General features: G+C 47.7%; 1 protein-coding gene across 1 annotated transcript in view; it reads right to left on the reverse strand.

Annotated features, from left to right (window-relative positions):
• Window positions 1-10,624, reverse strand: part of EHD3 (EH domain containing 3) — a 29,826-nt gene extending 19,202 nt beyond the window's left edge. The window contains exons 1-3 of the mRNA XM_040550743.1: window positions 9,948-10,624; window positions 4,142-4,318; window positions 110-207 (exon numbers count right to left, since the gene is read on the reverse strand). Coding sequence (XP_040406677.1) covers window positions 110-207; window positions 4,142-4,318; window positions 9,948-10,174 — 502 coding nt within the window. The 5' untranslated portion in view covers window positions 10,175-10,624. The remainder of the gene's footprint in view (window positions 1-109; window positions 208-4,141; window positions 4,319-9,947) is intronic.
• Window positions 10,625-11,539: the final 915 nt, after the last annotated feature.

Below are 11,539 nucleotides of genomic sequence, written 5' to 3' on the forward strand. Positions count from 1 at the left end.
GCCCCTACTATTGTTTCTGTCTAGAATTTGTACAGCTTAAGAGGAAACTCACATAGTCCATTTGATTTTAACTACTGTGATTTGGAAAAGAACTGAACTTGGGACTTACCTCTGCTAATTCTCTGCTTTTCTCCAGAAAGGATTCCTGGTGTATCAATGACACTGATGCTCTCTAACACAGGGTTAGGTAGCTGGGCACATACAAACCTGTGCAAAAATAATTAGGTTTAAAATAAAACCAAAAAAGTACTCATGATGCATTGAACATTACAGGCAGTATGGGACAGTCCAGGCTCTGATCTCAAAAGCCTTCAGTTGGAGCTACTCTTGATTTAAAGAAATGAAAAAGCTGCCAGAACTGAGCACTTTCTCTGATTATTTTGGCTCTTCTGAACATGAATCTCTGTCATGACCTATGACGTGAGTCATTTTTTGTGTGTCCCCAAAGCTGTGAGAAAAACAATTTAGAAATCCAGTGGTTTTTTTTTTCTGTTTATATTTTAGCAAGAAGTGGTATTTCTTTTTCTTCATTCTCCTGCAGGGACCTGAACTCAAGTGAATTGAAATTAGCTTGTTTAAATAAATCAACCAAGTTGTAGTTTTTTTTGTCTACTTTTAAATCTGGTCTTAGAATGCGTGCTATTCTTGCACCATGGAAGCAACATGAGATCTCAAGAATCTGCTTAGTCTATCTTCCTGCTTCAAGGCAGGGTCAATCAGATGTTTGTCTGAAGTATTCGTCAAACCCATAATGATGCAGATTCAACAGCCTTTGCTGGGAGCCTACTCCATTTCTTAATTATCCTTACAGCAAAATCTTTTTCTTAACGTCTAATCTAAATCTTCCATGCTACAATGCATTTTAGCCTCAAACACAGTAGACAAGGAAAATGACTTATTTTTCCACTCTTGTAGCAACGTATACCTATTGTCATTGCATCTCCCCTCAGTCTTTCCTCTAAAGAAAACCAGACTCTTTTCCATCTCTTTCAGTTCTCTGTAGCTGCCTTTCCAATTCACTTTCTAAGTCACAGAAGGCCTTTGCAGCTTTCCTTCTGATTCTTCTCAACTTGTTCCACATATGTCTTCTGGCACAATGACCCTAGTTGATGTGGTATTCCAGCTGTGACCTTGCCGGTAGTGAACAGATTAGATGAATTGCTCCTTCTCTCTTACATATGACAGTCCTGTTTATGTGTCTCAGGAAGATATTTACTTCTCATAGAAGTACGACACTGTTGACTTATACTAGGTTTGTAATTCACTCACTCATTTCCCCCCCAGAGCTCCATTTCTGCGCAATTCCTCTTTACCCAGTTGTTCATCACCTTATGCCTACACAGGTCCTTAGCTGAGTACCTTGTGCTTATTCTTAGAGGGCTGCAGCTCATCTCCTTCAGTTGCTGCTAACAGCAAAGCACAGCAAAAACCTATCTGCTTACATGGCTCCTGGTTGCATTTTGTGGACAGCCTTTTTGTGACAGCATTCCAAGCAGCTATAAATATGTGTGTGCGTCTACGTATGTACGTATATTAATAGGCTGGTGTAACACTGAGGCGTAAAAAATGTTGCTGTGGGAGGAAGCAGAACCACAGGAAGAACTGGAGTTGACATAATGGCCACTAGATGCAGTCAAGGCAGACAGAGCCTCTGATGGTTCTGATGAACCCCCTGCAGCGATGAACTCCTCCAGGCTGTGCCACAACCTCACCCCAATTTTTTCCACTTGTAGGACTCTAAGATCATTCTGACAAGAATGAATCCTCGTGGGTCAGAGAATTGCCTTCATTCCTAAGCTATCAGATATTTCAGTCCAAATATTTCAGCCTCTTTCCAGGTGGCAACAGGGAGCATCTCTGAACACGTAACACCTTGTGTAGGAAACGGGGCTGGCTTAGTTCTCCTGTTACATGCCAGGCTTAGAAGCAGAGAACAAAGGCTCCAGAGGTCACAGACAAGGGGATCTTCCATAGTTTCTCTAGGGAAAGTACTCCACAGGAAATTGCAGATAGAAGGTCAGAGGCTAGCTTAATAAGTGCATTCTGGCTCTGTTGGCGATGTTCTTAAGGATGCTGTCTTCCAGCTGTCCCCATAGAACTGCAAGTACCTCAGGGAACATGACCCAATTCTGCCCTGGACCACACTAATGGATGTGTGTAGTGCCAAACTGGACTTTCATTGCCCCTACAGGCAGAGTATGGGGGTGAAGAAAGAATTGTTATCCATGATGTCTCCTGTTGCCGACAAGAAAAAAGCAGAAACAACTCTACCTTAGCTCCCTGAGACAGACTACCAGGGTCAGGAATAATCTTGCAACCATCAATCAAGCCAACATGATACAAAAGCAATGGCTGATATTCCTGATTTTGTGCCAGGCCCTTGGTGCCAAACAAGTCTTCCTGATAACAAGGTGCGGCCTGTAATCTCTCTGATGGGACCCCTCCAAAGCTGGGATACTGCCAGCAGAGCTTGAGTGAGGAAAACAAGCCCTTCTCTCAATGCCTAGGAAGCACCTGGGGCAAGAAGAGGGGGAAAGGAGACAGAGTCAGAGCATGGTACTGCAGAGCTATCTCTTTTCATCCCAAGACAGCTTGTCAGCCCCATCTCTGGCCTTACCCTCACGCTACTAAGCCTGTTCTTCTTAGCCTGTCTTCTTTTGCCAGTTCAGAAATCATTACACCATTCTTTTTCTGTCTGCAGAAAAGGGGTTAATTAGCTGTCATGGCTACTCTCCGCATTGCTAGCAGGACTGCGCTTCAGCTGCTGCTGAACCACTGCTGTGCCCCTCTGCCCTGCTGTCCTCACATTGAAAAGGAAGAGCAGGAGGAGAGAGCAACAGCACAGCATGATGCAGTGAACTAGGCTAATGGATATGTAGCAACATCAGAGATCCCTTGCTGTATTAGGAGCAAATTGCATTCAAGATGTGTCAATCAGTCCAGGTGTGCTTATTTTTTGCACTCTGTGCCTGGCCTCATTACTCCTGATGTTGCTTCTCTTCTGCAGTGAACTGACGGCCAGGTGCACATGTTTTGGGCCCTACAAGATGCTGAAAACTTCTCAAAATCTGTCTAGTGAAGGACCTTGTTGTGGTATTTGAGCCTGTGTTGTGATCAGATATTGCTTCCAGGGTCACTGTTAGGCTTTCTGCACAGTAGTAACTCCAGCTAGGTCCCTCTTCTCTCATCAAGCTTCTCCCATGTTTCTCTGCAGGCCCATGCCCTTGCCTGCCTCACTGCAGCCTAAACCAGCATTCCTGTGGCTAGTGGTGGTAGGAGATGAGGCACTCTCTGGACAGACACTCCCAAAGCCTGGAAGGCAGAAAAGGAGTCCAAGCCCAGCTTTCTTGGTCATTTGGCTGAATGGCTGGCCATGTCTCCCACCCTGTGCTAGCAGGGAAGGCGCCAATGACAGGTGTAGTCAGTTTGTTCCCATTTCCCTGCTGTAGCACAGTCTGTGCTCCCCTAGGACATGGGTGTGGGCTGCTGGCTTCCTGCAAGGCCTAGATCCAAGACTGAATGGTTGGGCGAGGTCTAGGGAATGGAAAGGTTATATTGCTGATGTCACGGAGCTACTGGTCAAAGCCCCTGGACAGTTTCCTATAGGAAAGAAGCACCTTCAGAGCTGTTACCAAAATATATGTAGGTTATATGTATATGGCCTCAGAATGCAGAGACATTCAAGTAATTATGAAAGAAATGCAAGAAAGTGAAGATGTGCATATTGTGCCAGTTCCACTCTACTGACTTCACTGGCTGAATCTGGTTGGACTGTTTAGCTTCAAGGAACTGAACTGACTGCAGAACGGAAGAAGCTAGGAATATAAGAACAAGGGACAGTGAAATGTAATGGAGAGTATTTACCTTTAGACTCCTACAGCATGAACATGACAGGCTGTGCTTTATTCTTTGTTTTGTTTGTTCAACTAAACTGAAGTTTTGGCCCACTTGACTTTATTCATCTGCCCTTCAGTGAGTGACTGATGCATGCCTGGTAGGACTGGGATGGCTCTGTAATAGCCATGTGGATGGGGAAAAGAAAAGGCAGAAGAAGAGTGTAATGTCTTATCCTTTTAAATTGCTAGCTATGCTGCTCATTAATCTTAGCTTTATACTCCAGAGCAAGTTTTTGATTACTGACCTGTTCAAAAAGGCATTGCCAAAGGCATTGAGTTTCCTGAATGGTTTTTTGGGATCCACCACCAGTGCATTTCCAGGAACAATTCCTTCCACATCTCCTTGCATAACCGCTATAAAGGAGTCAGTTGTAGGCTCTGGTCCAATCCTCATTCCTGGGAAATCCTGCTCCAGCAGGTACCTGTAGGTGAAAAAAACAGGGTGTGAGCATGAGATGAGAGCTGCCCAAGTCCTAATTGAGTTGTCCTGAAGATCCCAGTGAGATTATGTAGCTAAACAATATAGATCCTTTCAAGAATATTTTTAGCACTGTCACTGAATTTTTTGGTAAGTGTCACAGTAGCTTTTCTACTTGGGATCTCCACATTTAAAACTTTTGCATTTCAGGAGGATTAAAACAAATGAGAAGATTACAGCTGCTGGCAAGGGATTCTCATCATGTTTAATCATTTTGTGTATTTTAATCTTCAAGACATTTAGAACAAACTTAGAGCAAAGTAAAAACAGCAGTTCACTGCTATCAGAGTTAATCCTGAAACCTTACTGGCCTTTGGTGCCAATATTACTTCACTGCTGCTCATTTCAGCAGAAAACTCATCCAACTAATGTGCTTAGCCCCCAGTCCAAATCAATCACCCAAATGCCAGCTTCTCCTGTACTTGGCTGTTGAAGTCTCCAGTCTTCCTTCCTGCATGCTCCTACAGCGCAGCTACAGGTTTGCTATACAGAAAAAGCAAGTCTGGGGAAAACGTCAGCCCGCTGCTGGATGGGGCAGGTGCACTGGTGACAAAAGATACGAGAAGGCAGAGTTGCTGAATGCCTTTTTTGCTTGTGTTTACTGCTAAGACCAGCCCTGAGATGATGTTGGATCACCTGGCCTGCTGACAAGCTCTGGATTGTTACCTGAGGAACGTGCGACTACCAGGCTGTAAAAGTTAGCATTGCATCGTGTTGCTTATTGACATTAGATAGCCTCTTCCTCTTCTGTTACTTTAACCTAATTTTTATGATGAACCAGAAAGGTAAACGCAGAACTGAAAGTGATGTTACAAGGTGATTCAGGGGGAGGGGAAAAAGGAGAGGAAGGAAGGGGTGGTGATTTTTCACAACTGAGATCAGCATATGTAACAGTCAGCACTGGTATACTCACGTGAGTCTTATCAAAGACTAAAGTTCCTATGCGAGGGACTACAGGACCTCTGCTCTTGCTTTGTACTTTGCTTTTGTTCTAATCCTAAGTGCTTAAGAGCGATACACAAGTGAGCATTCACCTCATCTATAACTATGAATCTTTTGAGTTCTCTCCTTGCAAATATTAGAGATAAAAGAAGCAGGTAGTAATAACCATCAAGTGCAACAAATAAAGCGCGTATGAGAAACACACCTTACTCCATATAACAGGTATCAGCCTTGTTGAGGCAATAACCCACTTACTTTATATGGGCTTGAGATACACATGCAATATGACAGCTTTTGACCAACAGGGGAAAAAAGTCTTTTTTTTTTTTGTCATTTACAAACAAGGATTCTGAGAAAATCCAAGCAAAAGCCCTGCATATAACAACACTCCTCATCCAGCCAGGCTGATTGAAAGAACTGTATCACAGCTCCACTGAGCTTATGTTTCAAAGCATTTGTTTATTTCTTGTATACAAGAAAACAAATCTCAGCAAACATCTCAAACAGATGAAACTATGAGATAATGAACAGTGTTAATCAACTAAATGTGCAGCAAGTAATATGAAATCAGAGATAAAGACTTGCACTGTCTGGTATCACAGCCTCTGTTTTAAGTCAAGCTTCTCTGGGGGTTTGGGTGCATTGTGCAGGAGGGTGTCTGTGGTACTCAGCCTCATTATACAGCAGTCAAATACAAGGGAATTATTGACACTTGTCTGGGGAGGGGGAGGAAAGCTTCTGCTAGGCAGTGACAGAGGCTGCCTCTGCTAACAGAGGAAAGCTAAAGAACATGCGTGATTGCTACATTTGTGGGGTTTCTGAGAGAGGACAGCAAACAATGACTGTGGGAGACACCACGTGAGAGCAAGCAGCAGCTATAGAGCAATTTCCCCAGGCAGTGCAGTATGCCTTACTCTGAGCCAGGTACACCACCAGAGACCTGGGGAGTGACCTCCGACCATGTTAGGAAGATTGCGGAAAGCACCAGGCAAGAGGTGAACATTTATTTACAGCCTATCTGCTTTTTGGAGAAGTGGCTGGAGCCTGTATCTGATTAAGAGCATTGCTCTGCTTGCCCCCCTCTCAGAGCTGTCCCGTATCCTGCTGAGAAGGTCAAGGGGGAAGGGCAGAGAAGCTGCACAAGGGCTGACCTAGCACAAGGCATCTTTGCCCATCAGGTCTGGAGTAGTGTAGGAGACTAGCAAAGAGCTGTCGGGCTCTCCAGGCAGGAATGCCTCACAGGATGTGGGGGAGGGAGCCATTTGCTAGTGATGAGTCATGTAGGAGCCCTGCAGGATGCTGTGGCAGCAGAGGTGATGCATGCCGGAGAGGATGAGGAAAGGGAAGAAGGGTAGAGGGGGAGGAAGTGGCGAGAACTGCCTGGTGGAGGCAGAGATGAAAGGTTCAGGGCCACGCAGGGAGGTGACAACCACCCGGTGTACACTGTGACAAGCAGTCAAGAGAGGCCAGGACATGTAAGTGATTAGCCATCAGGGAAAGGAGTGGCTACACCAGAAAAGCAAACCACACTGACAGTCAGTAGAGCTTGGGCTGGCTTGTTTATTTTATTAACAGGATGGCTGGACAGAAGCCAGGATTATTTTTAGAGAAGATCACAGAATCTAAGTGAATTAGGGGAGTAATGTTCTGTCCTGCATTCCCATCCTCTTACAGGAAAGATTAAAAGCAGAAACATTAGATGCAGGCTTCAGTGCCATCCTGCTGTCCCAAGGAAGTTAACTGCTGGGGCTGCTAGATGTTCTTAGGCAGAGGTGTGGCCTTGCTCCCAACACCCAGCCCTTTCAGAACCCATCCCTGCAGAAAGGCCTTGGCTGAATGGATGCTGACAGAAACTGGAGCAAGGAAAGGGCATATTGCAGTAAGCAGGAGTGGAGAACTGTCAGTGTCACTGTTGGTGACACTGCATCTTTGACATAGCAAAAGAAGGCTCAGTTCTCTGGGTCTCTAGAAGGAGGAGAGAGAATAGCATTGTTTAGCCAGTGCTCTGGTCTCACTTCACTGCCTTTGACCCACGCAGCTCACCTCCCTCCACCCCCTCAGCTCTAGGAATGTTTCTCAGTGACCTTGACTGGTTTGCTTCTGCCACTTCCTCCTGACAAGAGGGCAGCCTCACCACAAGGAACTGCGCCTAGGTGCTCTCTCCAGAGAGGTTCTGGCTATTTATTGCCTCAAAATCTTGTATTTCTTACCTGCTTTACCTCAGACTCCATAGGAACAAAGGAAGAAAAACCCATGTCTAGGATAAGTGAATAAAGCAATGTTTTTGTTTTAAAATGGTGCCCTGGGATTCAGGTGTAAATTGAGATTGACTTCACTCCACCTGAGTGTTTAGCAGCACTAATCAAAATCTAAATTGCATTGCAGTATGTGCAGGATACAATAAAGGAATGGACATGTAGGGAAAAGTGTCCATTGCCGCTCATCCTGACAACATTTTATGGAAGAGATGTTGAGAGATCGTTTCTTGTTTCACTCTGGTACCAAGACATATTGGTTGTTTCCCCTTTTACCTCCTCCTCCCTGCTCTTAGTTTTTAACTCCTACTCACCATCCCATGGTAACTCTGGATGCTAATCTGGTGTTTATCCCAGCTGTCTAATGACCAGCACCTGCAAGCTCATGTTGGAAGCCTATCACAAGCAGCACAGCCTTCTGGCACCTCCTGCCTTTGTTTGGCTGGGAACATGCTGGGGTGGTAGGCCCTCACACTCCTCCTGCTGTAAGAGCCCCACAGGTTCTTCAACAGCTCAACTTTCACCTTCTTAAGCACAATTTTAAACACAGAGGCCCCTGCCTTCCTGCAAATGGCTTGCTCATGGCCATTTTGCACTTCTGCAGAGCACCAGCTCCTAGTCACTTCTGCTTGACCATAATACCTTGGTAAACTCATCCTAATCTCATGCACAGAGGGGGCTGGGAGAAGAGGGCAGAGGCTGGTTGAAGGAAGGTTCCAAACAGCTTGCTGACCAGAGAGCTGAGTGGTTTCTGCCTTCCCACAGAAGTGAAGACTCAGCTTCTCCTTTTGCCTGGAACATGATTTAAGCAGCCAGACTTCTGAAGAAAGCTTCAAAACAAGCTCAGACTTACAGAAAAATGAACAGAAGGGGGCAAAGGCAGGAAGACTGCTAACAACAGTATGCAGGTGAGACTGCAGGGAAAAGCTGATGCTGGCAATCCAGAAAAGGATTTGGAAGGATGCTCTAGTTATACAGCCAGCAACCTCCTCACATTCAGGGAAATTTCTGCTCTGAAACATCACTAACTAGAAAAGACAGAAAGAGCCTTTCACATAGGTTTGGTATCAAATCATAGAACAAAGTTTTAGGGTGCAACCAGTTATGCTATACAAGACAGTTTTTCATTTTCAGAAGAGCCCTTTCCAACCACATGTCAAATGCTTCTGAGAGTCATTCGCATTCCTTCATCATACACCTGAGCTGCTAACACAAGAAAGGCCTTTCCGTTGCTAAATTTTATTCGTCATCTGTGTGTCTGACAATGTAGTAGAAATGCATTCTTTTCTTGGCTCCTGAGTGGTGCAATAAGTAACAGGAATATTACACAAAAACACCCTGCCATTTCTCAAGGTCACTTTTGGAGAGGCACTGTCAATTTGATTCACTTCTCTCTAGAGCTCCTTCCTTCAACGAGAAGTGCTGGTAGACCAATGGGACTGGCTGCTTGTGGCCTCTGTCCAGATTTACACTGGGGTAATTCTGGAGATTTCAACACAGCCACACCAGAGTAATGCTGGAATTTAACACTAAGCCCATGAATCACGTAGGAAATGCAGACAGCACAGCTTCAGCTATGATCCCAAGAGAAAGGCTGCTGCAAGCTGAACTAGAATTGTCTGAACAGAGATTCAAGCAATGAAGTCCAGCTGGGAAAAATTAACCCTCTCTTTTTTAGCTTCATATCAAATCTGCTATTGGCAATTGCTCTGCTTTACAGTTCAGAACAAACTTGCTGTTCCCACTATCACAGCACATCAGGACACAGGTCTTTCTTACACAGACACATGCCCGAGCACACGTGCTTCCCCAGCTAGAATCCCAGTGTTGCCTCTGGGCACAGTACAGAAAGAGACAAAATGATGAGACACAGGCCATTACAAATCTGAGAACCCACTTCAAATTTTCCTAAGTCAGTGGTTGCCACAGTGCTTGGGCAGTGGGGAAGTCAGAAAAACGGGCCACAGGGGGATATCCTGACCTGAGCAGTCACAGGGGTTCCCCTGCTTGGGGCTTTCCACAGCCTTTGCACTTTGAATGGGCAAGAGGGCCTGAAATGACTCATTTCTCCACAGTAATGCCGTGCCTCAACCCTGCCCTGGGCTACTTTTTGCTACGTTGACGTTTTACCAGACACCTCACCCACCCTGTCCTCCTGAAGTAGGCCTGCTGAGGTTCCTGCAGGGACAGCCTCCCAACTGAAAACTGTTCAATGGTACCGAGGACATGGAGGAGGGGCGCAGAACAGGGGTAACACAGGTAGAGAAGACCACCCCTGGTAGCAGGCGCCCCCCTGCCATCCACACGGGTGCTGAGGGGCCGGGCACGCCCAGGGAGCCCCTCCCGGCCCGAGGGGAGGCGGGGGCCCCGCGTTACCTGATGAAGGTGGTCTTCCCCGTGGAGTACTGCCCCACCAGCAGCACCATGGGCTTGTTGTCGAAGTCGGCATCCTCCAGGGCCGGCGAGTGGAACTCGTGGAACTTGTAGTGCTCCTCCAGCGGCAGCAGCTTGGTCTTGTAGAGCTTCTTCAGGCCCTCGCTGACCGTCTGGAACACCTCGGGGTCCTTCCTGCGGCGGTCGTCGGTGCCCAGCCAGCTGAACATCTTGGGGCCGCCCGAAGCCAGCTCCGCAGCGACAGCCGGGGCCGGGCCGGGCCGGGCAGGGGGCGGTGCGACGGGCTGCGGGCAGGCGTTACCCCCGCATACTCCCTCGGGCAGCCTCGCTCCGCTCCAACCGCTGCCCGCGACCGTTACCGGCGGTTTCAGCTAAACGGTGCCGGAGGACGCCGCTTCACCCGTGCGCCGCCGGCTGCCGGCGCGGGCATGCCGCGGGGACGGGGCGGGAGGGGAGAGCGGCGATGGCGGCGGCGGCGGCAGCGCCCTGTGAGGGGAGCGGAGCGCGGCGGGCGGTGTTTAAGGGGTGCTCTCCAGGAAATGGGCCGGCGCCGGAAGTCGGCCACTCCTGGCAAAGCGCCGCCCGTGTTCCCCGGCGGGTGAAGCCGCGCCGGGCGGCGCCATGTTGAGGCGAAGGAAGGAGGGCTGGGAGCGCCCCGCCGGGCACAGCGCCCCCTGGCGGCGGCCCCGCGCAGCAGGGCGCTGCTGCCCGTCCGCCATTTTACCCCTCGTGTCTCGCACGTTAAAACAAACTCCTGAGTGGACAAACTTGACAGGGGAGCCACTATTTCTGAACGCAGCCACACTAAACTGTGCCTCTGCCTCCCCCGAAGCCAGTGACTGGAGTTGGGGCCCCAGTGGCATGCAGTGCTGCACCACAGCAGCTGCCTCAGTGCGTGGCTTGGTACTGAAGCACAAAACTTGCGCAGGCTGCCTATCAGCAAGTCATGTTCAGTGACTGTTATCTGAGCTGGACTTTGCAGAGCTGGTGTCCAACAGGGTGGCTGCCCTCGGATAACCAATGCAGTGCTGTTGCCACTTGTCACAGGTTGTTAATTCAAGGTTGTCTTGAATCACAGAATCACAGAATCATCTAGGTTGGAAGAGACCTCCAAGATCACCTAGTCCAACCTCTGACCTAACATAACAAGTCCTCCACTAAACCATATCACTAAGCTCTACATCTAAACGTCTTTTAAAGATCTCCAGGGATGGTGACTCAACCACTTCCCTTGGCAGCCTATTCCAATGCCTAACAACCCTTTCAGTAAAGAAGTTCTTCCGAATATCCAACCTAAACCTCCCCTGGCACAGAGGCAGTCTGTACCTGGGATAACTCACTATTTACTTAGGTGAGAGAAACAAAGTAGTCGCTGTCTATGTTCTTTTATTCCTTCAGAAATTAGGGTGACAGAAGAGCTGAAGACCAAATGCTGCAGCACTTGGGCCTTCGTGAGTTCTGCAGCACTTGTCCGTGGCTGGGCCTGTCCCCAGGACTGCCCATCTGCAATGCCACACTGCCATGCTTTCTTAACAGCAGCTGATCTTCTGGGACAAAGCATTGCAAGTTAGGAA

The sequence above is a fragment of the Cygnus olor genome, chromosome 3 (genome assembly GCF_009769625.2).
Source record: "Cygnus olor isolate bCygOlo1 chromosome 3, bCygOlo1.pri.v2, whole genome shotgun sequence".
Classification (NCBI taxonomy): domain Eukaryota; kingdom Metazoa; phylum Chordata; class Aves; order Anseriformes; family Anatidae; genus Cygnus; species Cygnus olor.